This window comes from Camellia sinensis, chromosome 10, assembly GCF_055761805.1.
Source record: "Camellia sinensis isolate YWXY chromosome 10, ASM5576180v1, whole genome shotgun sequence".
NCBI lineage: Eukaryota > Viridiplantae > Streptophyta > Magnoliopsida > Ericales > Theaceae > Camellia > Camellia sinensis.
Window position 1 is genome coordinate 53,438,910 of NC_138970.1, and position 27,736 is coordinate 53,466,645.

At 33.4% G+C, this 27,736-nt stretch overlaps 2 protein-coding genes across 12 annotated transcripts; both read left to right on the forward strand.

Annotated features, from left to right (window-relative positions):
* The first annotated feature begins 2,012 nt into the window (after positions 1 to 2,012).
* Positions 2,013 to 9,131, forward strand: LOC114299500 (AUGMIN subunit 3-like). 11 transcript variants are annotated; one of them, XM_082891392.1, is made up of 12 exons: positions 2,016 to 2,151; positions 2,431 to 2,593; positions 2,917 to 3,000; positions 3,288 to 3,377; positions 3,808 to 4,056; positions 4,205 to 4,285; positions 5,523 to 5,602; positions 6,687 to 6,755; positions 8,057 to 8,200; positions 8,357 to 8,433; positions 8,526 to 8,581; positions 8,831 to 9,131. In XM_082891392.1, exons 7-11 carry the CDS (start codon positions 5,552 to 5,554, stop codon positions 8,545 to 8,547), a joined length of 363 nt encoding a protein of 120 aa, XP_082747518.1. In that variant the 5' UTR covers positions 2,016 to 2,151; positions 2,431 to 2,593; positions 2,917 to 3,000; positions 3,288 to 3,377; positions 3,808 to 4,056; positions 4,205 to 4,285; positions 5,523 to 5,551; the 3' UTR covers positions 8,548 to 8,581; positions 8,831 to 9,131. The 11 variants fall into 11 exon arrangements, with proteins under 11 accessions (XP_082747522.1, XP_082747516.1, XP_082747520.1 ...); XM_082891387.1 differs by having other exon boundaries at positions 2,018 to 2,261; positions 2,416 to 2,593; positions 3,992 to 4,056; XM_082891390.1 differs by lacking the exon at positions 8,831 to 9,131 and having other exon boundaries at positions 2,014 to 2,151; positions 3,992 to 4,056; positions 8,526 to 8,697.
* Positions 9,132 to 26,553: 17,422 nt separating this feature from the next.
* On the forward strand, positions 26,554 to 27,213 carry LOC145800390 (protein FAR1-RELATED SEQUENCE 5-like). Its single transcript, XM_082890055.1, has one exon. The coding sequence runs from the start codon at positions 26,554 to 26,556 to the stop codon at positions 27,211 to 27,213; it is 660 nt and encodes a 219-aa protein (XP_082746181.1).
* The last annotated feature ends 523 nt before the right edge of the window (positions 27,214 to 27,736 follow it).

Below are 27,736 nucleotides of genomic sequence, written 5' to 3' on the forward strand. Positions count from 1 at the left end.
ACAGAGTGTGTAAGGGTATAGGGTCAAGAACAGTTGTAAAATTGCAGAAAAATTATGAGTAATGCAAGTATTCAAGACATGGGCAAAATCGTGAAGTAAACACATTCAGATACATGATTCATAAATCAAATGTTTGAGTAAAACAACAATGGCCACTAATGATGAAGCAATAAGAAATAAGAAACCAGGAGAAACAGTGACTTACCAAAGAAAAGAAGCCGATGCTTGAGATCGCTGAAGTCAGAAGAACGGCGGCAGCAGAACAGATTGGCAAGAACTTCGACGAAGGAAATGGATGGAGCAAGTTGCAGAGCTTCAGAGCTTGGAAAAATGGAGGATTAGAGGAAGCTAGAGAGAGAAAGAGTTCTGGATAAAGACAATGTAAAGTAAGAAAAACAAAAGGGGGAAACAAGTTTTGTTAAAACTTGAAACGGCGGCAAAAGAGGGCAATTAATGCGCCTGGAACAGCGATTACGTCAGACGGCGCATGCATGCACGACACGACTTATAAGCGCGTCTGGAGTACGATCCAATAAAGAGAAAACACGTGGCTAAACGGTTGAGTTGTTATGTATAACAGCTCATACGCGTGAAGAAGCTCTTGGAATTCTTGATCTCTAAAAAGACATATCGGCCTATAATGATGATCTCGGCTAAGCCGATGTACTGGCAGAAACGAATGATATAGGTTTCATCACCTCAGAATGTCGAGGTAATAAAACCTAGGGGCAGTTGTGGGGATATATTTTCTAAGTACCAACACGTGACTAAGGTGACGCCGACGTGTCAGCCGAGGTGCCACATGTCCTGGTCATGACGCCGAGGTGATCTCGGTGAGGCCGAGGTTACCTCCGAAGATATCGGAATCCGAGATAAGCGGATAAGGCACAAGAGTCCTAGAAAGGGGGAAGACTACAGTTGGGAAAGGATAAGACTCTTAGGGAGTTTATCCCAATCCTACTGGGAGTCCAAGATTTATAGTAATCCTAAGTTCATTAGGGCTAGGCTCCTGTTGGGACAATGATTGAGTTAGCTATAAAAGAAAGGCACCCCCGTGGGTCTAAGTTACGCAATTTATATTCAGTACAGTGAGTCTTGCACTATTGATTATCTTTGAGAGATATACTGACTTGATCGTCGGAGGGCCCCCGGGTGGACGAACCACCGCCGAAATCTTCTCTTTCTATTGCAGGTCAGCTAGGTGTCATCTATTCTGCCAGTTCTCTCTAGCTGATTACTGAGTTGGGCAGTGTGATCGGAAAATCACTCACACACTATTATTAAGTAGGGTAAATTACAAATATATTTTCTAATATTTGTTTAAAATACAAATTGTTTCCTATAGTTTGAAAAATTATAAATACCCCATTGTTAAAAAAAATTATTTAACAGAATTAGCTAAAAAAAAAGAAATTCATAATTGCTCTCCTATGCATCATTAAAATTATATAAATTATTAATTGAAACATATTTATAACATCATTAAAAATTGCTAATTGACTTGATGATTTATTAATAAAAGGGGTAATTTGTTATGAAATTAGAAACCTTAGAGGGTGAAATATAATTTCCAGAACCACAGGGGGCCACTACAATAAAACTGACTTTTTACGGTACTACATCAACGGCATATAATAAATGCACGTCGTAGTTTCTCATTTTTACGACTTACTTTTTTTGCACATCGTAAATACTTTTCCAACCACAGCGTGTCTATTGCGTAGGCCGTAAATGATAATAACGATATTTTTTTATGGCTTGCAATGCACGCCATAAATAATAAAACTTTCTACGATATGCATATGACGTGCCGTTAATACATTAATTATAAACGACGCATATACACTAGCCGTGAAAATACATTTTACGGTATACACAAAGTTCGTCGTTAAAAATATTACATTTTTTATGATGCACACATCACTTGTCGTCAAAAGTATTACATTTTTACGACGAACAATCCATGTCGTCGTGAATTGTATGATAAAAATACAGAATGCCAAAATGAAATTTGGGGGCGCCAATCACCCAAGAAAAAAAATCCCAAAATAACTATTTTGCCATAATTGAACATCACGAGGGTTCGAATCAATTGCTAGGGTTACCAGATCATCTCATCTCTTTTCTTCGGTTGTGTATCTGAAATCAAAGGTATCTCTCTCATTTGCATTTCAACTCCTCACATCAAGACTCTGTTGCTATCTGAATCTGATCGTCTCTCTCTCTCTTTCATGGCGATTTCAATGTCCTGAACCAAAACGGTAAGCTTTTCCCCCATTTTCTAGATCATTAGGGTTTTCAAAATTCAAATTTTTTGTTGTTGTTGTTGTTGTTGTTGTTGGTTCATTCGATATACGTTTTCTACTTTCCTTCTCTTAAAAAACGTTTTTTTTCCCCTTCCCCTTCGCCATGTAGGTTGGAACTTGGAAGATCTTCATCATTCTTGGAAAAAGTTGGAACTATTGTTTTTTGTTCTTTTCCAATTTGTGAATTACATGGGTTTTGCTCTGCCATCATCTCAAGGAGTCACTTGAATAATTGTGTTATTTTCTGTTTTGGTTCTCTCTTCTCTGATGAGTGATTGACTTTAGAGGTATGTTAAGTCCTTGAACTTTGATGTGTTTATTTTAGTTGTTTCTTTGAGATGATTCTTTAATCAACCTCTTCTTCTTATTTCTGCATAACCATTAATTAGTTTTGTTGGATTTCTTATTTCTGCATGCACAGAGTTGCTAAATTATCCAATTTTGTTGTTAATTTGATACACTAGAGAGGGTATATATAATGTCTTCACCCCTATTCCCTTTAAAGCTGCTCTTAGGAGAATTCCTTTGCTACACTCAACTTGAAAACATGGAAAGGGAGTCACAAGCCTCCTTCCTTTAATCCATTAAATGCTTGTTTCCTTGGCTTCAGATTTCCAGAGAAGATTGGCGGAAACTTACCCGTGTTCATTATATTCGGGATGTTGCAGATGCTGGTTCACTGATATTATCACTGGTAATTTTCGGTTGTTACACTTATCATTTATCTATTTATCATATTCTGGTTGTCAACTTAATTCTACTTTCTTTGGGTTAATAATCTGGTGATGAAGCTAATGTTTTTGTTGTAAAACTCTACAGACACAAGCTTGTTAAGTTGTATTTAACGATAACCGAATGGCAAATGCTATGAGTTGCTTTTGAAAATAGCTAGATTTTTATTTTTATTTATTTATTTATTTATTTTTTTTAAATTAGGATCTGTAGAGGGGATTTTGTCACACACTGGTTTTCATTTTATAGGAGAAAGCACAGAAGGTGGTTGTTGTTGTTGGTGGTTACATTGGCATGGAGATTGCTGCTGCAACTGTTGGTTGGAAACTTGATACAACGGTATGTCTGTGTTTCATTCTGGTTCTGCTATGTTAAGGTTTGAGATGGTAATTTTTCATTGATCCATTATCTGTTACACTGACTGAGGTATTTGGAATTTTTGGCAATTCATACCCTTTTAAATCTATAACTAGTAAGATTTTATTGTTTCGAGTGGATGCAATGAACACTTAAAATTTGTGATTTTGAATGTCTACCTTTTTTCTTTTTCTTTTTCTTTTTCTTTTGAGTTTTTGGTTGTACTAGATGGCCCTTCTATTCTGTATTTTAGGTGATCAGTATTGACATTCTTGTTTAATAATAGCTTTTTTCACATGTTTTTCTAATTTTTTGATGGTGCACACACCACATCTCTGACTTTGTAATTTTATAAAGACTCTTATTTTCATTACATCATTTACACCATATCTCATTTATCCTTTCTGAACAGAGCCTTGTCCCAACTGTTTAGAATTGGCTCTCTGACTGTACATTTCTAGGGCCACATGCTTTATTAAGTCCCAAGTCAAGATTAACTTGTATCAATTTCACTATCCTCACTATCACTACCCTCTGTCCTGGAAACAACTGAAGTTAATCACATTGATTTGTCTTGCTGCAACTACTCACTGAAGTTGGTTCTGATGGACGCGTGGCTGCTGTTAAACTTGAAAATGAAACTACAATAGAAGCGGACATGGTAAAATACTGCTACATGTTTGTGGATTTTGTTTTTCTTCTAATTTTTAATCTTAAGGTTACTCTTGGTGACTTTTGTTTCTGCATTTGATGACATGGCAGTGTAACTAACCAAATGGAAAAATTATATGCTTTTCTCCTTTGTGTAGATTGTTATTGGTATTGGAGCTAAACCTGCTGTCAGTCCTTTTGAAAGGTTGCCCTTAAATACCACTGATGGTGGAATTCAGGTCAGCATGATGGTCAAAACAAATTTCTAGTCATTGGGAGGCATATTATCTTCGTTATAGCTAGATTCGAATCAAATAATATACATGAATGTGATGGAAGTATATTGGATGAAATATAACACATTAATACATACAAGCATGGTAAGGCAAGTAAATCACATTTGGCATGCTTTTGAGCACTCAGGAACACTTGACACAAAAAGTAACACATTTTTAGCAGATTTTAGATTAGTAGGAGCCAAAGAATTGGGTCAGTAAAAATACTTTTGGACCTTTTTAGGTTCTGAAAATTAGCAGAAACATAGAATAATAAGTTTACTTGCATTCCCAATTTCAGAATTTGCATAACCTAACCAGAATTTTTATCTATAGGCCATACACCATATTTTGTCTAGATTTGACACACATTTAGGAAAATGAGCATTTCTCTCAATCTACCCAATAACTTTTGCTCAAATAAATTTTGTTGGAAAGAGGACTAAAAATGCTAAGTTTTGACATAAGAACCAACCTAAGTTGATTTTTCTAGATTGTTTTTTAAAATACTCGAAGTGGATTGTTTTCTCGGAACACAGGCCTAGATTGTTTGAGAAAATTGTCTTTAGACTATAAAAACGTCTAATTAGGGGTTACCAAAAATGTCACATGCTCTAAACACCTCAAAGATCATCCCCTACATTCAGTTTTGAAAAAGAAGTAAGTTTGATATTTTTCCAAGAGTGATAAAGTTGCAGCAGTCATGAAATCAGCAGAAAATACAAGGTAACATCACTTATTCATACTAACACCTAAACTTACACCCCATTTCTAAGCATACCAACATTTCATATATACACAGGACATGCTAGGATGTAGATTAAGAAGAGTAAGTAGGATTGGAGAAGAGAAGAGGGGTGTGCAGTTTACCTTGAGGCTAGATAATAGTTGTATCACAATTAAAACCACTTTTATCATTATGCACATGAACAAACCCTATTTGTGGATGTAGTCATCTTTCATGTATCCCGTTTTATGGGGACCATTGAATTATCTTATTAGGATTGACTGCTATTTTAAGGAACCAGAATCTAATGGTAATAAAACATTTTATGTGGAGAGCAACCAATCTTATTAACTATGTTGAGTTTCTCTGCCTTTGGCAACTCTTGGGTATTCGTATTTCACCTCATTTTGTTGCGTAATCTTTGGTATAATCTATATAGGTTCTTGTTCACAATCTAATTTTTCTGTTATATAGGTTGTTTTATTTATGAGCTTTTTTCTGGAATGAAGTTAAGCAAAACGGAGGAGCTGCGTAACACTGCTAGTATACCCAAGGTATTGATCTGTCCAAATGTATACTTCCTTGTTCAGTTTCATTTCCTTTTACCCTGTAATTTAGTATCATTGTTTAGCAAATAAGTGTGTCTGCCGTTTGTGTGTGCATGTGTGTTTGATTCTGTGGCTAACAAACTTGTTTTTGTCTTTTTCTTTAAAATTTCCAGTCATTTGAAAGATTAACCTCCATTTGCATCTGTCTATTTTCTTGTCTCACAGTCTCTACTTCCAGATTATCAGCGGTTTTTGAGTTCCATGCCTTCTCGCAGGTTGAACTCATCAAAGCTTGTAGAAAACAATATTGAGTTCTCCTACTTCTTACTATTGTAGTAAGTGTATGACAAATTTCTAGTCCTAGGAATTCGATTAACTTTTCATTTTTAAAAGGAAGGTTTGCCTTCATTTGATGGCCTATCATAGCAGTTTTTTTGTTTTCCTGAGAGTGTCCCTACTATGACATCACAATTAGTTTTTTCTTTTTTTTTTTTTGCTGGCAAGGGTTTTGGCAAGGGTTTGTGGGGAGAGATAGTGGTGGGACAAGAGGGAGTCAAGAACCTCATCTTACTGTTTTAACTGAAAAAAATTCATAACCAATCAACTCTATGCTTGTCAACTAGAGCATTTCATATTTTTCCTTTGTTTTGGCCAGAGTGCATAGTATTGACAATTGATTGTCATTTCAAGGACAAAAGTGAACGTGATAAAATGTTTTTCTTTTCGTGTTTTCTTCCATTTGTTATGCTTAACTTTTTTTCAATATTATCTTTTCTCTCCCATAAGTTTTCTTGTGTTTTTACTAAAAGAAGCAAACTATGTATTGGCAGAATATTTCCGAAACAAGTTGGTGGATACCATACATTTTATGAAAATTTTGAAAAACAATTATTTCTTTTATTTTCTCACTTAGATGAGAGTCCACAATCATTTCTTTTCTTTTCTCACTCTATGATCCCAATATGTGCTCTATATTGCTGCTTGCTAGCTGTTTCTCATGTAGTGTAGCAGCAGTAATATTAAATGTTTCAGTAGTCTTTACTGGGTGTATAATTCATTAACTTTTCTTCATTATTTTTTACCATTGCAGGAAGATAAGGCTGATGCTATTTCCCATATGAACACCATCGTCAATTCAACCAAAGGAGATCCAATTTTGGTTAGTTTTCTCTTTTGCCCTGTCATGAGTGCTATCTATTGATATTTTGCTTATAACTTAATCTATTTGACTGCCACTAATGTGAATAATGCCGATGTTTGAGCACTAACATCTTAAACTAAGTTTGGCTTAAGTATGGCTTAGTATTTATTTTGTAGGGTATTGTTGATTTTGAGTTATGCTAGCCTTAACACATTATTGTCTTGTTCACCAGATGGGTCGAAGCCTAAACCCCATTTTCTCAATATGTATTTATGACAGTCAATTACTCCAAACCTTCTAATTGTGCTGAATTTCAAAATTGACAATTATGGCAAATGTGATTATGAAATGGTAGATCCATATCCTTGGTTGTGTGCTATGTGAGCTGTCATGGAGTGTGATCTTTTGGTTATTTCTATAAAAGGCTTGAACATCATTGGGTAGGATTTAGAGAAAGAAAATATTCTCTCTTTTTTTTTTTTTTTTTGGGTGGTTGCAACAGGACAAGTGTATAAAATAGTTCAACTCAATCATTTTATAGAACTAGTGGCGTGGCGTTGTGCTTCGCTGGATTAGCCATGCCCATTGTAGGAAAAAAAATTGAATTGTTGAAGTTTTACAAGTTCTAGAAATTATATTGGTGTAATCCAGTGTTCACTTGTAGCAAAGTTAATAGTAAAGTATGAACTATTTCTATTAAAAATCCTTCAGGAATCACACTTCCATCATCTTGGAATTCAGTTTCTTCCATCTACATCCTCCCTTCATCTTTTCCATTTTTACCACATTCCTTCACTTCTCTTTTGAACGTCTTTCGCTCTTCAAACCCAAGGTATCAGCAATTAGTCCAGCACTTCCTTTAAACATATTACCAATCACAACTGAGCACACAACAGTAGCATACTATATAGGATTCTTTCAGGTAAAATTACCTATTTACTTATGGATGGAAACTTATTACATTTTCTTTAATGACAGCATAAGAAAATAATTAACATTATTGAAAGTTTATTTGGCTTGGATTGAGATCTTCATCATATGTGTTTTAATCTATTATTTGTTAAATATGTAAATCTTATTTAAGATTATATCTTAAGCATAGGATTTTTTTTATCACTCAAACACTCTAATGCCTCTAAATTTCCTTTGATATGCAGAGTTCAAAAAATTTTGCTATTTTGTCTCTGATATTTCTATATTGGTACTTTTAAAGCAAGTGATGATGATGCATTGCTATTCTTTGCTTCTGCTATTGATGGATTAACTTTAACTCTTGGGATGCCACTTTAACATACAAAGTTGACGCTTTGGAATTGCAGAGACAGCTTAGGCAACTGCAGACTCAGTATGATATGCTCTCTGGTCAGGCTTCAGCTTTGATCCAAGGAAGAAGGGCACGAGTTGCGACAACATTTAGTGTGCTTAAGAATACCAATGTGAGACTTAACGACACTGTTAATCAGGTGATTGAACCAGTATTTTCTACAGATTTGAATCAATTTGTGTTCCAGGGGTGGGGTGGGGTGGGGTGGGGGGTAGGAAATTTCTATCTATATTCAGTTGTGCTTTGTTGTAGATCCCTTTATTGGATTTGATGGAGAGTTTTCCTTTTGTTCCAGCTAAGGTCCAGTCGAAATTTCTTTATTGATATTATACTGTTGTGCGTAATTCTTGGGATTGCTGCTTATCTGTACAAGTAAGTTTCACTCTCCTTTAACATAATTATGCAAGTTCCAAGTAGGTGTTGCATTGAAGTAGATTAATTTCACCTCTTCCTATTGTTTGAAGATTCCTACTCATTTCCCTCTAGAAACATTGCAACAAAAGAGGTAATTCCATTTGAGGTATGAAAAAAAGGTTTTACTTTATATGGATTTTTATTTGCATATACGTTGAGTCTATTGAGATCTTGAATTTTCGTTAATTTTTCATTATGACATTGTTTTTATGGGGCCATTGAATTATCTTATTAATTTTGAAAATGTTTTGTTAATGTTTTAAAATTTCTTGATCATTTCTTATTACCTCAAGAAATATTTTTGTCCCTGAGTCATTGAATTTTGTACTTATATGAAGTTTTCTTTGTCATGTAGACAAGAAATGCAACAGGGTTAGTTACTCTAGCTATTCGTCCCTGTGATAGGAACAAGTGAATTTGCTATAGCTGCAGCTGCAACTATAGCTGCAACTGTTATAGGAATTGTTGTCGGTAGTTTTAGACAATCTCTTAATAGTTGTCGATATGTTTAGAAAGTTAGATATCCATAGTTTTGGATGGTTTAAACTTTTTGTACAGTTTAGAACTTAAGAATATAATTTTGGAATGTTTCGAATGTATAGATAATTATTGAATATTTATAATTTAATGATATAGTTTCTTTTTGATGTTTCAAATAATATTTTGGTGATTGATTGATATTTTGTGATACTTGTTTGTAATATTTGTTAGATTGTACAAAAATTGGTCAAATAGAACCTACTGAATTAAAAAATAAAAATAAAAAATTGCATATTCTACGGCAGGCATAATAAGTTGTATTACATACTTTACGGCGCACAATTAGCGTTGTTATTTGTCTCACCAATTAACGGCGTGCAAAAGTAGTTGTAGAAAAAATAACGACGCCGCACAAAATATGCCGTTCAAATAGTTTTTAACGGCGTACTATAGCATGTCGTAGAAAAAGTAACAATGACGTTCAAAATCTGCCGTTAAATAGTTTTTAACGGCGTACGAAGCATGTCGTTGAAAGTGAATTGACTTTCCACGACTGGTTATTATATGACGCGCGTTGTACGTCGTAGAAGGGTTTTTACGACATGTATTGCACGCCGTAAAAACTTTTTTTGTTGTAATGGGCGATTTGTATTTTAATCAAACCTGATGAGGTGTATTTGTAATTTACCCTATTAAGTAAAAGCCTAAGTAGGTTTAGTGAAACCTTCTTCTCCTCATCCGTGGCAACTTTATATATGCTATATCCATCATGCCAAACAACCCCTAAATCTATACTATTATTAAGTAAAGGTCTAAGTTGATTCAGTGAAATCTTCTTCTTCTTATATGTGGCAATTGTATATATTCTATATCCATCATGCCAAACAACCCCTAAATTTATACTATTATTAAGTAAAGGTTTAAGTTGGTTTAGTGAAACCTTTTCCTCATACGTGGAAACTTTATATATGCTAAAATAAAAAAATTATTATACACAGCGTAAGAAGATTTTGAATCCAAGACTTTAGATTTCATTAAGAGCATGCTTATCACTTTAGTAATATATATATTATGATGTTAAATTTTTTATTATTTATTTTTATTATTAATTATACGTGCCGTCTGCTAGTTAGAATAAAGGTGGGTGACGAAAGAGTCAAGGGTCATTTCAAATTTAGTTTTGCATTTATTTATTCCATCATAGATTATAATTTGTCATATATTGAACTTTTATTACGTCTATTTTATGTATAAATTATCTTAATAATCTCATTAATATCTAATCACATTAAAATCAAATAATGTTTGAATCATCATTGTATTAGGAATAATTATAACTCAGGCCTCGTTTGGCAAGAGGCTATTTTAGCCAATTAGCCAAAAAGTTACTAAATTAGCCAAAAAGCCAACAACCCATACCAAAAAGTCAAAGATTCTATTTTCTCTCTACTTTTTGCACATCTTTTCGTAATTAGCCAAAAAGTCATTCCAAACATACAAGTTTTTTTTACCTACCTTTTTAGCCAAATAGCCAAAAAGTTACTAAGGCCTCGTTTGGGAACAGGCTAATTTAGTAACTTTTTGGCTATTTGGCTAAAAAGGTAGGTAAAAAAAACTTGTATGTTTGGGATGACTTTTTGGCTAATTATGAAAAGATGTGCAAAAAGTAGAGAGAAAAGAGAATCTTTGACTTTTTGGTATGGGTTGTTGGCTTTTTGGCTAATTTAGTAACTTTTTGGCTAATTGGCTAAAATAGCCTCTTGCCAAACGAGGCCTAAATTAGCCTGTTCCCAAACGAGGCCTCAGTGTAAAATTTTAAAAAGTAATTTCAAATCAGTGATAAATTTAATAAATATTAATAATTAAAATTTTAAATTTTTTCTTGAATTTATAATTATTTTGTGAAAAAATCACTAAATTGTATTTATTATGTAATATGTCACATCTGATAAAATACATGAGCAATGAACCTTATTAAACTAATAATTGATACATAAAAGATCTTGCTAACAAGTGTTTTTAAGGCACAAGTAAATAATAAAAAATTTGATAAGCACAAGATATTTTTCATTAAATTCAATACACTTTATAGCTTGCTTTTCGTACTCTTTTTGAATACGATTAGCCCTACAATTTGAATTCTCGTGATTCTGAATTTGATTTCACAAGTGTAATATGAAATGGATAAAGACAAATGAGTCAAAATCTAGTAAATTTTTCGAAAAATCGATTTTTAATAAAAAATGTCAAAAATGGATTGTTTGCCAGATTACAGAGTCGTCACCTAAATATTTTGAAAATTTTAGGAAACTCATGACTCGTGTCAAAGGCCACTTATCCGTCATCACAAAAGTGTCTCGGCTCGAGAACTTAGGTACGAGAGGGGAATGTTATGAATCGAGCACCTCATTCACCAGATCAAAGATCGGCTTCTGCTAATCATGATGTGATTCTTATTTACATTATATGCTCTTGTTCTGATTATTAGGCTAACTTTATTATATGATGCACACAAGTATAGACTAATTTTGTAAAAATTGAAATACTTTGATTTCATGTTTGTTTAAAAATTGTTTTAAATATGCGTCACTTAAAAAGGTGAGTTTGTATGTGCCTTAATCAATTCATCCCAATTTTAGCATGTAGCCTTCATCCGCCAGCATTCAAACAAGTATATCATTTAAGTATTTAGTCTCATGGAAAACATGCTCAATATGGCTACACAAACATACAATGCAACATGTTAAAACACAAAACGCTCACTTAGTACTTCGAGGCAAGCCAAACAAAGCAAAATAATTAGAAAATATGCATGCCCCTCACTAATGCAAAATGACTAACGTGACACGTACAATCATACAATTAAATAGGCTCGGTTACTAGCATGGTATATGAGAATCTATGGCAAGTGATAAATCACGTATTCATTTAAGGAAATTGAATGTGACATTGGTAGGTATGATGAGCCGGACCCAAATGTATAGGAGACGTGTGTATGTAAACATGGGAAATGCTAAGGAAAATATGATGCTCTATGCTATCATCATAAGCGAGTAAATAAAAAGGAGAAAAAAATGGGGTTGGAAGACATACACAATTATTACATATTTGCCCTCGTGCAAAATGGTTCAAATGAGTGTCCAAGTGTCTGAATTAACTAACTATTACAAATCTGAATGAATAATAAATTAACTAAATTAACTACCTATTACAAGCTTGGAATAAACTAACGAATTGCTAACTATCTAATTTATTACAACAAGGACATTATGATAATAACAACAACAAGAGTTACAGTAATAATAATTACAACGATATAATTACAAAAGAACATGAACAATAATATCACATCATTTAATATGAACTACATTAATAATGCATAAGAATCAGATGTGCACTCATGCGGACAGTCGGCAGAGGCTACATTGTCTGCCTCCCTTGAAATCTGCCTTGTTTCACCCAGCCACTGTCTTCTGTTTCTGCTAAAACACTTTGTTTACCAAACATTGGAGCCCGGTCGGCCCCTAATGAGGCCCGACCGGGTCCAAATAAGGCCGGTCATGCCCTAATTTCATACCAAAACCTGTTTTTGTGCTCTGAGGTGAAAACAGTGCAATCAGAGCAACTTTACACCATGTTGTCCCTTCTGCCCTCTTCTATCATGAAATTCAAAAGAAGAGTAAATTCGAGTCCGAAACCATCAATAGGCACAACTTGAGGCTTAATGATTTCAAACACAATTTGGACAAAACAATTAATAAATGCAATGAACAACCACCACCCCTCCCTCTTATCACAAAATTAGCTCGAGGAAGATAGACATACCTCAAGTTTCATCAAAATATCATGAATTGATAAGTGATGATTCTTGAAGTGATGGACTCAGCATAACGTTCGGCCGAATCCAATCAACTTCAAACATTTTCTTTATGTCAGTTTCATTGATTTTCAACCAATTTTATTAGTCATTTCCATTCTTTAATCAATTTGAATTGATAGTTAAGTCCACTAAATGAGAAGAAATGTCAAACAAAAAGTGATCAATTACATGAAAGAGAGACTACGCTTTAACGATGAACCTTTGTAGAGATTAAGCCATTGAGTATAGGTCTCTTTCTCATACCTTGAATAACAATCAATCGTTTGAAATAACTTTCAAACAAAAGAAAAGAAAAAAAAAAGTGAGGGTGCGGAAATGATTATGCAAATTTGTTTATTAGAATGAGACTATTGATATGAAAACTAAGTAAAGGAAAGCCATTGACTCGAATGGCTCAGTGTCTAAGGCCTAAACGGCCAAAACCATGAGGACTTACAACACAACAAGTAAAGTATTCAAAGCATAAACTAATTAAATAAATTAAGATAGTCCTAAACAGCCTCTAAAGCATAAAAAGTAGTGGCTAAAAGTGGGTTAAAAGAGCACAAACAATAAACAAGAACAAGAAGGTACTAAACTAACAAACAAGAACAAGGAGAGGTGGTTAACTCCTCCACTTTTGAGACCTTTAAACCATGTTTTTCAGCCCTGAAAGTCAAAGAAAAGAGTGTAAAAGCAAAGGGTATGAGCTATGAGTTAAGGTGCAAGAAATGGTGTTAAGCTTTTTTAGTTTTGGTAGCTATTTAACCCTAAGTTCCACTACTTGAAATGGATTCAAAACAATACAAAAACACAAGAAATAAATAAAACAAGACTAAAATGAAAGCAAAGAGAAAGGTGGTAGGCTTATACCGTTTGAAGAGAACAAGCTCTTGTTGTAAACCAAACTCAATCTAAAGGCACTCTCAAGTTTGAATTGTGATTCTCAAGCCTCAACAAGGACTCTAGGGCCTTGCTCTAAGGTTGTATATGGTGTATAGATATAGTGTAAGGTTATTAGGCTTGCTCAAAGATAACTTGCTAAGGAAGAAGGAGCTCTCAAGTGTGTGTTTAAGCTTTTTGGAAATCTTTCAACCCTCAAAACAGAGACATAAGCTCGTATTTATAGAATTTGAGCAAAATAGATTGGAAATTTGTTCAAAAATAGATAATTGGCGGATTCCCTCATCTGGAGCGAACTCCCAGTTCCCTGAGACAATGAAGTAATCGTCCCTGGCTCCCTTGTTAGAGTCTGGGAGGTCGGCAATAATTTTGTACTCTGTGGACCTCAGTTTAAGGTAGTAAATGTAGCATTTCTCTAACTTGAGGCCACACATGGTGTAGCAGTATTGGATGTCGGCTAGAGTTACCCTAGCATTCTCTTGTTTGGGTAAGGCTATTATATCATTGATAACACGGTAAGAGTTGATGGCAAGCTGCATTGGGTTCAATTTATAGTAATGGAGGATTTTTCGAAAAAGGATGTCGAGTGAGAGCCTAAGTCCACACTCTATAAAAGCTACAACTGGGAAGGTCATGGAATCAACTGTGGGCATGATGGAGTCATCCTCTCCAGCCAACCTCAGATGGACGTCGGCTGGGATGGAAAACTCCTGCTTGAAATATTCTAGCTTGGTCGGGGTGTCTACCCTATACCTCCACATACCCATGACGTCGGCTTAGGGGGAAGGTGTATAATTTGAAAAAAGAAGTGTTTTGTGAAGGTTTAGAAGACCTCGGCAAAACCTAAACGAATACTGGGGTAAAGATTTTTTACGATCTAAAGAGAAGTTTGTTTCAGTTCTTCCTAAAGTTTGTGAGTTCTACGACAAATTCTAAAACCCAAGTCTATGTAAACAAAGGATTGAAGGCAAGAATCTGGAAAAAAACACAGCAAAAAGAAACAGAGACAAAGATTCAGAATCAAGAATGATGATGCTCTATCAGGAACACTGTAACAGAATATGTGTAAGGGTGCAAAGCCAAGAACAATGGCAAGGTGAGCAAAGTGTGTGGATACATATGTATACCCAGAAAACAGGTGAAACGAAGTATGTTTTAAGCATATAAAGGGTGAAATTTGAAACACAGACAGGAGTGAGAGCATATGAATATGTTCAGACGTGATTAACAAGCAGAGGCAATTGAATGTGAAACAAGAAATTAAAATGAATGAAGGAACAGTGACTTACAGAAGAAAGTAAGGCCGGTGTAAAGTACGCCGGTGCCGAACGGTGGCAGAGAGCAAAGAAGTACAGCAAAAGCCTCGCCAGAAGGGGAGAGTGGAGGTGGTTGCAGAAACTTCACGAGAACAACAATGGCGGATTTGAGAGAGAAAAGCTAAAGAGAGAAAAAATAGGGAGCTTAAGAACGAAGATGCAAAAGTGAAGAGACGGAGAGAGAGAAGGGATTTTTGATCGAAAGCATGGAATGGCAGCAAAATTACAATCAATGTGCCTAGGGCAACGTGCCTATCAGACGGCGCACGCACAAGTGATGCGACTTGATGGCGCGTGTCAAGTACGGCTCAGTAGGGGAAAGATGCGTGACAGAAACGCTTGAAATATTGTGCATGACAGCTCACACGCGTGATACTCTTGGAGTTCTTGATTTAGTAAAGCAAAGACCTCGGCTAGGAGGAAGATCTCGGCTAAATAAATTAAATCGACTTGATTATTTGCTCTAAAGGCATTTTGGGGAAAACAGATTACAGATCTTGGTCATATTTGAGCTGACAAGTTCTAACTTCGGCAATAAATGATGAAGCAAGCTTAGTCGACATACTAGATGAAAGAAATGATATAGGTTCCATCACCTCAGGATGCCGAGGTAATAGAACCTAGGGGGCAGTTGTGGGGACATAAATTTTGAATGACGACACGTGGCCGAGGTGTCACCGGAGTGCCACCCGGGGTGCCATGTGTTCTGGTCATGATGCCGAAATGATCTCGGCTAGGCCGAGATTATCTGCGAGAATACCGGAATACGGGATAAACAGATAAGGGACAAGAGTCCTAGAATGAGAGAAGACTTCAGCTTGGGTAAAGATAAGACTCTTAGGGAGTTTATCCTAATCCTACTGGGAGACCAAGATTAGCAGTAATCCTAAGTCCATTGAAACTAGGCTTTTATTGGGACTAGGATTGGGTTGGCTATAAAAGGGACGAATCCCCATGGGTCTAAGGTACGCTTTTGATATTCTGAATAGTGAGTTAAACACTTTTGCTATCTTTAAGAGATAACTAACTTGATCGTTGGAGTGCCCTCGGGTGGATGAACCACTGCTAGAATCTCATCTTTCTGTTACAGGTCGTTCTGGCGTCATCTATTCAGTCGTGCTTTCCAGTTGAATACTAATTTGACAGTCTGGTCAGCATTCTACTCACACACTCTCAATTAAATTCCTATTTAATATCATAATTATCTTCAAGTAAATCCCCGTAATATGGTTGTAATGACAATATAAATTTTGTAACCTATAAATCTTGTGACAACTAAATAATAAACCATTAAATCATAAATAACATTTTATTTTTATTAAACTATTCTAACAGTTTCTATCACCATCCTCCAATTTTCCGAATGTGGTGTTGTAAAGTGCACTTTAATTCATATAAATTCAATCACTAGTCGTTAGATGAGATGAGTAACAACTTGCATTTGATTTTTACACACATTTTAGCAATGATTAGGCACATTTTAGCAATAACATGTTGGAGATGGTTTTAATCTTCGAAGTCTAACTTTTTTTACAAATAAATTATTGTAATCTCAGCAGTTTTAATAGATGGTCAAAAAAGTCAATTTTTAGTTAAATTTTTTTAAAAAAATTACTAAATTATTGTTATTAGTTGAAAAAATTAAGGGGTTATTTGGGTGTTTTAAATAAGTGTACTTTTTATCTTTTTAGATTAAAAAATTGAGGGAAAAAATATGAATGTTTTGGTTAACTTTTTATAGAAAAATTTGTATTAAAAAATTGTATAAATTAGTGTGTAGGGAAAAATTAGGATTGGGAGTTGTGCAGTCGTAATTTTTAACTTTTGGTGAATAATGATAACTTTTTAGTTTTTTACGTAATTTTTTGACTTTTTAACTTTTTATGGACTTACTAAACTTGGCCTAAATATTATATCAACTTTTTAATTAAAATTTTTCACTTCTTAAACATATAAACTTTTTTAAATCTTAAAAAGTCAAAAAAATTTCATCAATTAAAAAAGTCAATGTCACATTAACTTTTTACTTACAAAAAAAAAACTTTTTCAACAATTTCATAAACAAATTAAAATTTTTAACTCCTAAGTAAACAAAAAAATTATATATATATATATATATATATAAATTAAAAAAAAAAACTAACGCCAAATGACCACTCAAAATGTCTTGAGTAGAAGGATAATTTGTCAATTCCGCATAGGAAAAGGAAGGTAACCTAACAATTGGACCGGTCTTTCTAAAATAATTGACAATAATTAATTGGACAAATTACACTAATAGTCTCTATAATTTAGAGTTTGTGTCATTTTAGTCATTGACTTTTCAATTATGACACATTTGATCCCGAATTTTGAATATTGTTTCAAATAAGGACAATTAACATACCATTGCTTAATTTCAAGGGTAAATTGTCAATTTGATAAAATATAAATTAATTTGACAAAAATAAATGTCAAAAAAATATTTTAAAATTTTTAAAAATTATTTCTAGTCACCAAAAATAAAATTTTGTAAAATTGATAAAAATTAATAAAAATTACATGATTAATTTTTAAAAATTAATTTTACATGATTATCATCCAAATACATAATAAAAATTAATTTGGTAAAAAAAAATAAATTTCTAAAGATTTATCAACTTTATATAATTTTATCTTTAGTAGGTAGAAATAATTTTTAAAAATTCATAAATAATTTTTAAAAATTTATTTTTGTCAAATTAATTTATATTTTATCAAATTGACAATTTTGCCCTGAAAAAATCTAATAGTATATTCAATTGTCCTTATTTGGAACAAGATTCAAAATTCTGGGTCAAATATATCACAATTGAAAAGTCAGGGACCAAAATGACACAAGCCCCAAACTATAGGGACTGTTAGTGCAATTCACCCTAATTAATTTTAGTAGATTATGTTTGTAATCAGGTCTTATTTGTTAATTATATATTTTTGTTAAAAAGTCAAAAAGTCACTATAAGTTATCACATCATTTTCTCTAATTTTTTGTACATCTTTTTGTAAAAAGTTAAAAAATTACTAAAATAACATGTTTCCATGGCACAATGTCATATATTGTGAATTTTTATTAATTTTAGTGGGACAAGTTAAGAGGCTTAAGGAAATTATACATTCAATTCACATGTGTATAATTTTTTTTAGGCTTATTAACATTTGTATAATTTTTAATTCTTTTTTAAATGTGTATCCTGATAACATAAGCTAACAAAATTCATCTTAAATTGAGGCATGAACGGTTTGTAATTTTTATGGATATAGATGAATTGTATAATACTATATAAACATGATTTCTAAACAAATTCTATACAAAATTGTGTCTCATTCATTGAAAGTCAAAATGTTCAACTAAGATTCACGATTATAAGAATATCAGTGCTATATGATTCTTATATTAACTTCCGTATAAAATTATATATGAATATCATTTTCAAAATGAATTTTGTGAGGCCAATTCATTCTTCTTTTTTTCGGGCATTAGCGTCTTTATGATTAAGCTCATTTAATATGTTACGTAAATCAAAGTCACATGAAGATTTAAGTAATCATTACAATAGAATTTTGTTAACATGTATTTTTAAAATAAACATAATTATATGTTCCGCATGAAAATAAAATAAAAAACACAACTTAAGAGAATATTTATCTAAGTTTTTAAAATATGTTTTTAAATATTTTTCAAATTTTAATTTGATGAAATAAATGAAACAAATAAAAAAAATTATATTTTCTATTTTTTAGGACAAAAAAAATTAAAATTAAAAATCAATTTCAAAAACTCAATTAAACAGAAAATTTTGAAAGCATCAAATAATTTTAGAAGCAGATCTTAAATGCACTCGTCACAAGTGGGGTGTACGGTACTCATTTGCTAGGCGAGAAATTGTTTGGTAGTCTTAGAATATAGTCACACTAGTGTATGTTCGTGCCTGAAGGCACGGCGTAAATAATATTTTGTTTGAATAATTTTCATATGTCATTCTCTCTTAAGCTAGGAACACTGAGAATCAAGCATACCTAATTTGTTTTCCCATGACATACAAAAAATGAATAGATAATATACATTTGAGCAAAGGGATCCCCTTTATTATAAACACAACTTCAAATAAAAGGAACAACAAAATGGTGTTCTCCCTTTGGAGCACACCATGCCAATACGAAAATAGCATTCCTGATCAAAATCTAAATAACAAACACCTTCAAATGTTTATCTCTCAAACCAAACCAAATCTATATAAGTTTCTACAATGTCAATCTGCCATAATCTTTAACTTTATACAATGTCAATCATTTTCAAAGTTTGTCAACGATAAAACCAAAAATAGTATAAATTCTGCCCTCGAGATTGTTGCTCACTCGAGATTGCCCCTCTTTCAACACTCATCAATCAAAGAAGTGCATGTTTAATTTATACAACAATAAATACAAAATCATTAGAAAGATAAGAAAAACTTAAGCCTGAAAAATGTAGACTTGTAAAAATGGAGTCAATATTACCATTTGCTTGTAGTCTTCATCCACCTGTAAAATAGAAAAAAAGCCAATATGATAATTAAAAGAGACTATCCAATTCAAAACAAGCACATACATTGTCACACTAATGAAATGTTTTTTTATAGACCACCCAATTCAAACCAAACACATACCTTGTTGCAAAATAATAATTGGTTACCCAATGCAAACACTACGAACAAACACAACACATTATCAACACAAATACAAATTAATGATTGATGAAAATATTAAGAAAGAAAGACGTGTTGATCACATAAGATTAGACGTGTTCAACTCTTTCTTTTTGGAATTTCCTTTAATTGATCACATAAGGTTAGAGGGAAAATTTAAGAAAGACGTGTTCTTAAGAAAGAATTTAATAAAATAAAATTCAAAAAGCAACCTCTAACTAACTTAATTCTTCCATCATTTACAAATCAATACAACTTAAAAAAACCCATTTATTTTCTTCCAAAAACCCAAAGCCATTTATTATACCAGTTTAGTCCCATCATCTTCTTCAATCTTCACCTACACCCATTCAGATTCATTTTGCTTCCAACCTTAAATAAATTTTGAATATTTGTTAAGCAATACATGATCATAAGCAAAATATCAAACCAGCCCCTTTGGATCTATTTGGTTAGCTCATGGGCAGCAGCCAACAAAATTTAGATTGAAATTAAATAAACTATAAGACTAAACTGATATAATAAAATTCAATGGATAAAAGAACAAATCAACAGCATATAGTAAGGGGACAATTGTTTATAGGGTCTTAAAAAAGTAATAGGCAATGCTGAAATTATATTTATCACATCTTACCAATCCCCACTCCCAAATAAAGGGGGAAAAAAATAGAAAAACACAAAAAGCCCAATAAATATAGGAAAATCCATATCAGCATTTAAAGAGTATTTAGCAAACTCATAAGTATTTATAGATCCGTATATATTTATGAGTATTTAGCAAATAATAGAAAAACTCATAATATAAAAAAATCCATTTTGTGAATTAAAAAATTAACACCCATTTCTCATTAAAGAATCAAACATTTCATTAAATGTGTGTGTGTGTGTTGAGTCAGTACCTTTGAGACCAAAAATAGAAGGAAGTGTCTAGTTCATCCTCCTTAGTCACAACATTTAAAAAAGGAAAAAGAAAAAAAAAAGTGTCAATAAAGATTACTTGCCTACAATTCTTAACTAATGTCCAATTCTTTGCCTTTTCACGAACTCTCTCAATAAGTCATCCTCTCTCTCCGATGCCAAAACTATTCTTCTCTCATTGAACCAGTTTTTGCTCATCATCTCCCAAAACAACTTGGCATACAGTACTGGAATTAGAGGTCAACGATATTTAGATGATTGTTTAAACACCTATTGGCATAATGTTGTTTTAAATTGGGGTTCTGTTCCTAACAGAAAATTGACTATATGGTCAGGAATTATGTGATATAATATTGAATTTGGTTTATAAACATGTATATCCTAAGTAAAAGGAGCTTATTCTAGCTTGAATAAAACGGAACTTTGATATTTGTTCATACTATGTGATCTCCAAAGTACTGTACACATACCTTATTTGTTTGTCAGAAATCAAAATTATATTATGGGAATGGCTGTGAAATGAACAGAAAGGTCTGGAACCATTATTCTGATATTGCTTTCATGGTTGGAGAATAATGTGGCCAAAATTGCCCCCATTGATGTTATAGGGGTCTGGATTATTATTTGACCAAAATGGGGGTAATCCCTTTGGATGTCTTTTTATTCTTTATTTTTTATTGCAACACTCTGGGCTTTTCTGGATTCTGATTTCATTCTTGTTTTGAGAGGGAATTAGAGTTTATTATTCTAGGTATCAATACTTTTCTGGCTCTCAAGGCATTTGTGTCCCTCTCAAATGTAACAAATCCCATGCTACCAAGTATTTGTAAGTGCATTCCTATTATAGAAAGTGGTTGTTATTTGCTGGGGAAAAAAAAAACAAACTGACTGAATCTATACAACTTAGTGCTTAAAAGGAATGCATACCTTTCATTTCCATGTATTATTTTTCATTTATGGAACAGATATTGCAAGGAGAACTGAAAACAATTGGTGTGAACACAGTTTATAGTCAACAATAAAGCAAAAAAGTTTTGTGAGCAGGTAAAAAACAAAATTTTCCAACTCCTTCAAGATGCTCATGTCTCATAATTTCCTAAAATTCCAAACCAATATGAAGGACTCATAGACATTTTGTCAAAACCAAATGGTAAAGAGGGTGAGAAAATGCAAAGAAACTTAAATTGAATCAAATAATTCAAAAAAAATGCAAAGAACTCGTCAAATGTCCACAATCAACACAATTCGAAGTGGTGGGAAAAGGAAATTAATACCTTGGAAGAAGGCGCAAAGATAGACCCAAAAAATTCAAAAGATGATGAAGGTTACTTTGCGAGCAAAGTTCGAGATGCAAATATCGAGGACTGGAGAACTGGAGAGCAGCATCAAACAGAAACAGATCAATTATCAGAACCTTGAAGCCACTGAAACAAAAAGAAAATTCACAAAACCCAATAGCAGAAAAACTGAAATTGAATCAAATAATTCTAATTTTAATTTTAGAATTTTAATCAAATAATCCTAATTCTAATCAAAGAAAATTCTAATTTTAATCAAAACCCAATTCTAATTTTACCAGGAGGATCACCCCTGGCTGCTATGATAACAACAGGAGGATCACCCATGTACAACAAAATAAAAAACTAACCAGTGGTAATAAAAAAACAGTCAATGGTGTTCTACAGAACATTGGAAAAACTAACCAGTGTACAACAAAATAAAAAACTAACCAGTGTACACTAAAGGGTGTTCTACACTCAATGGTCACCACAACCAGTTCAAAAACTAATGTAGTTCTTGGTGCTTGGATAAAATGTATTAGATTGAGATGAGTTGAGTTCAATTAATAAAATTGTGGGGTTGGGAGAATGGAATTCTAATAATAACAGTATAGAGCCCAATGTAAATGACCCATAAACAATGTAAAATAACATTGAAGCCTCTGGATTGTAACAATAAAATGGCAGCAAAAGGAACACTGAGAATGAGAATCTAACCCTAACAATTGAAACCCAACTCAATGATAAATAAAAGAGAAAACCCAGATCACCTAATCTATCAAATTCAAATACAAAGATGACAGATCTCATCAAAGATTCAGAAATAATTAGAACTTAATCATTACACATGTTTTGCCACTTCTATAATTTCATATCTACCAAACAAAAATGGTACAAATACATAGATAAGGATATTATATATGTCAGGAATCATACCTGTTGGAGGAGATTGAAGAGGAGGCCGAAGAGCTGGGCATCTGCTGCTGCTGCTGCTTTCCTTCAGCGCAAAAGAAAAACAAAAACCCATCTCACAATTAGTTCAAGGTTTAAGGTTTAGAAACACCAATCCAAATAAATTATAGGTGATCCAAAGAAAAACAAAACCCATTGCTAACTGATATATATTTGAGAATCAAACCCATTGCTAACAAAACCCATTTAAGGAAAAGCAAACCCATTGCTAAATAAATTACAGGAGGCCAAAGAAAAACAAATACATATTAAGGTTTAGAAACACCAATCCAAATAAATTGAAAGCTACATAAATAAAAAATGAAAAAGAAACATAACAAAGAGAAGATTGTGAAGATCATCAAAGCTGCAAAAGCTTCGAAGCAAAGTTCAAAAACTCATAACTAAACCCATTGCTAACTGAAAGAAGTCAGTAATTCCCTCAATTACTCAAGTAAAAAAAGAAAACATTAGCAATCAACAATCAAACTCTGGTTTAAAATGGTAATTCAATATCCAGCAATCAAACACTAATTCAAAAATTAAGAGAGAGAATGCTCTACTTATTTGTATTGTTTAAGGAGTAAGCAATGCTTATCAAAAACGTCATGTCTACATAGTGGTGGTGATTATGACTTTATAAGACTCTTCTTAGAGCTCATAGCAAGATAACTGTGTCTTGGCCATGTCCGGTATAGTATGAGATTAACAACATTGCTTGTAACACAGAATTCAAAATTTGGCTCAAGCCAAACACACAACTTCTACTATGCTCCCTCCACACCCTAGTATAGAAAATGGCCATATAGCAACTCCAATGGTAAAAGCTAAAATGGCTTTCATCAAGCTATTTTTTTGCTCGCTACAGTGCAAAAAAAGCTATTTTTTGGCTACACTATACCACTCCAATGGTTCATATGCTATTTTGAAGCAATCAATTCCCATATCAATTTTCGGCAATTAGGTCCACTCATAAAATCTCTTGTGCCCATGATTTAGTTTTGTTGACGTAGAAAAAAGGGCTTTGCCATTTTTTGGCAAGAAATTTGGTTCACCATTGGAGAACATTTTTTGAGATATCTAGGCCAAAAAATGGCTTTGGCAGGTCTTAGAAAAATTAGAAAAATTAGAAAAATTCAAATTATCTGGATTCTTATAAGTAGGTATTGTACTTCTGCAGAGACTCGTTTTCTCAAAAAATCATACACGAATGTAAATCATGCGTAGGTACACATTCCAATATAATGAATCATATCCCTGAAAAAGAAACCCTATAAATAATCATTGAATGATACCTGTTTGGAATCCATGGCTATCCATATTTCTCGAAACTTAAACTACACAGACAGAAAGGTGTATTCAAAACTTTCTATTACTCGTTTCTTTTTCTGCAGTTTTCTCGGGAAACAAACAGAAAAAATGGGGGGAACTTACTGAAGAGAAGGAAACCACCGACGGCACCGGCCAGGGAGGAGTAAACGAATCGGCGGATACCCAAATCGAGACAGGCGTCCCACTTTGCATTCGGATTGAACTGCGGAGCAGGGAACTACGAAGAAAGCTTGGTGGAAAGAGGAAGATATGTGGTGGGAAGAGGAAGAGGTGTGACAGAGGGGAGCTTCAAATTTTGAAATCCAAATGAGAGAGAGAGAGAGAGAGAGAGAAGATGTTTGTGTAAATCTAAAAGCTAAATGGAAAACTCATCTCAACCATTGATATTCACCTAAAAAATCTCAACCATTGAAATGTCTAAATGAGGGAAACAATTTCAACCATGGGATTGAACCAATCCAACAGTTCATAGTTTGACAAATAAATAAATGTCCCATCAACACCCTTGTTTTGTTATATAGATAGTATTTTAGAAATGTTTTGATTGATGAAAATGTAATATTTGTAATTTTGTATTAAATGATTGAAAGATAGTAGGAGATATAATGGGAGTGTTTGAGAAGACGGTTGGGCTAAAATAACTTAAAAGACAAAATAAATTAAAATAGTTAATGAGATAAAATGTTACATTCAATTATAATCATTTCATTTTTTTTTTCACAATCATTAAATTAATATCAAAAAAAAAGTCAACTAATTTCTCAAACATAACTATTTTAATTGGATCAAAATAACCAAAAAAATTATATAACTAATTAAAATAATTAACTTTCCAAACAAAGCCGGTATATGGTGATTGGTGGAGAGTATAGAGAAGTGACCTTCCTAAAATGCACCAAATAATTTTTCTTGGTGGACACTGTAGCATAGTAGCAACAAACGTCATTAGCAGCACCAAGATCAGGGATATAATTGGTTAGTTGGTAGGACTTTTTGGGAAACTGATACTTGGTTGAAAGGATACTTGGTTGAAAGGTGACACGATTAAGAAATTAAGAGAGAGTAGGGTCCACACATGGAGTTCGGATCCTCTCTTTGAGGCCCCTCCTCCACATTCTGCTTGCAACGGCTCAGATGAGCCATTGGACGTCCAACGGCTGAAATTAAAAAAAATATATATATATGAAATTTTGGTCGATCTCCCGCCTAAACAAAAACACAGCTCAGAGATTATACAGATACAGAGGTTATGCGCACTCTCACACAGCACTCGGCACTCATCCCTTCTCCTCCGTCGAACCCATCCTCACCGGCGGTGACCCATTGTCGATACAAATTCTGTCTACTTCGCTACTACGTTCTTCTCCTCCACCTCACCGAACCGTTCGCAACGGCAGAACCTCTCTACAGCACTCCTCAAATCGAACCCATCTGTTTGCCCTCTTTCTATCTACCCTCCTTGAGAACTAGATGTTAGTCTTCTTCATTCCCTCTGTCACTTTGTAATTTATTATTTGAGCTTCAACTAAACTTAGTCTAATAAGTTTGTCTCTGTCCTCAAGATTATTTGTTAATTGACAAGATTGTTTGAGCTCAAACATACATACAATACCTCTCATTTGTCTCTTCATCGCCTCATTTTTTGTTAATCACAAACTAGATCATATCTGGATATAATAAATGATCAAATCTGTCCTTCACCAAGAAGACAGACAAATAGAAGAAATTACATCTTAAGTAGATAAATGGGCCTTCACCGATGAAAGATATTACATCTTAAGTAGAAACTTGGCCATCTTAAGTAGAAGACAGATAGATTTGCTGCTTTATTGAGTAGCAGTTTCTATAGATACTGGATTTACACAATGAAAGGTAGGCCTCATTTCCAACATTAGAGCCTATTTAGACTATATAGTGACAGATTCTAAACACTGGTGGAAAAATAGATTTTAATATATATGACAGAGTTCCAAGATATACATGTAGAAGTAGAACTAAGAGCTTATGATGAGAGTAATTTGGCATACCAACAATTACATAAACTTCATAAAAAGTGAAATAACATGGAAATATGTAATCCATGAATGCTTTTCACAATAATGAGGTTGTTAATTTTTTGTTAACAACCTCATTATCTGTCTATCTATGTAATGGATTATTGATTATGTTTGATTGAGCTTGAAACAAGTCATCTTCCTAAAAATGTGTGTTTGAAATTTTTTAAAACTGAACTCAGTCTCTATGTTTTTATGTCTGGATTTTTTTTTTCAAACTGAAATTATGTTTTTTTGTGTCTAAAATAAAGATGTAATTTATGTAGCTAAGATTTTATTTATATGGGTTTTCAGTTGCTTTTTGATATGGATATGGAATCTGAGAATGATTTTGCTTGGAAGCCAAAACAGGGAATAACATTTGATTCTGAACAATGTGCATATGATTTTTATAATACATATGGAGGAAGAATGGGGTTTAGCATAAGAAGGGATTATTGTAGGAAGAACAAGTTCACTAACCAATTTATTTGTAGACTTTTGGTTTGCAACAAGGAGGGATTTCGAAAGGTTGACAAGCGAGACCCATTGGCAAAAAACCCTAGAGATGAAACTAGGACCGGTTGTGAGGCTCGACTTTATATTAAATTAGATGAGGGTACTGGGAAATTTGTTGTGACTGATTTCAAAGAAAAACACAACCATGATCTTGTATCACCCGAGTGTGCCCACATGTTGCCGTCACAAAGAAAGATATCGTCTACCCAAGCAATTCAGTTAGATTTGGCGGCACAATCTGGTCTTCGTTCAGGCCAGTCTTTTGAACTCATGGGTAGGGAAGCTGGTGGAAGACAATGTCTTGGGTTTACGAAATTAGATCAAAAAAATTATTTGAGAACCAAAAGACAACAAAGTTTAGCATATGGGGAAGTAGGCAATGTGTTGCAATACTTTAAAGAAAACTCTTTGCAGAATCTTTCCTTCTTTTATGCTTTCAATTAGATAATGAGGAGCAAATAACCAATATGTTTTAGGCCGATGCACAAATGATCATGGATTATGCCCAATTTGGTGATGTTGTCACATTTGATACGACTTACAAGTTAAACAAAGAACATAGACCCTTTGCATGTTTTGTGGGGTTCAACCATCATAGGGAAATAGTTATATTTGGTGTTGCATTGTTGTATGATGAGACCGCCGAATCGTTTGTATGGTTGTTTAAAAATTTTCTAGAGGCTATGTCAAGAAAGGCATCAAAAACTTTGTTCACCGATCAAGATGTTGCAATGGCTAAAGCCATACCCATCGTTATACCTGACACAAGTCACCGATTGTGTACTTGGCATTTGATGCAAAATGCATTAAAACATGTTAATTGTTTGTTCCAAGATAAGGGGGTAAAGGGTGTACTAAATAAGTTCTTCCTTGACATTGAAGATGCAAATCAATGGAAGTTAGAGTGGGCGAAAATGCTTGATAAATATGATACGCATGAAAACTATTGGTTGAAATTGACTTTTGC

Coding starts and splice junctions, on each gene's coding strand:
- LOC114299500 (XM_082891391.1), top strand. CDS start 5,552: ATGAAGTTAAGCAAAACGGAGGAGCTGCGTAACACTGCTAGTATACCC. Junction 6,756..8,056: donor CCAAAGGAGATCCAATTTTG/GTTAGTTTTCTC, acceptor TTGGAATTGCAG/AGACAGCTTAGGCAACTGCA. Junction 8,434..8,830: donor ATTGCTGCTTATCTGTACAA/GTAAGTTTCACT, acceptor TTTGTCATGTAG/ACAAGAAATGCAACAGGGTT.
- LOC145800390 (XM_082890055.1), top strand. CDS start 26,554: ATGGGTTTTCAGTTGCTTTTTGATATGGATATGGAATCTGAGAATGAT.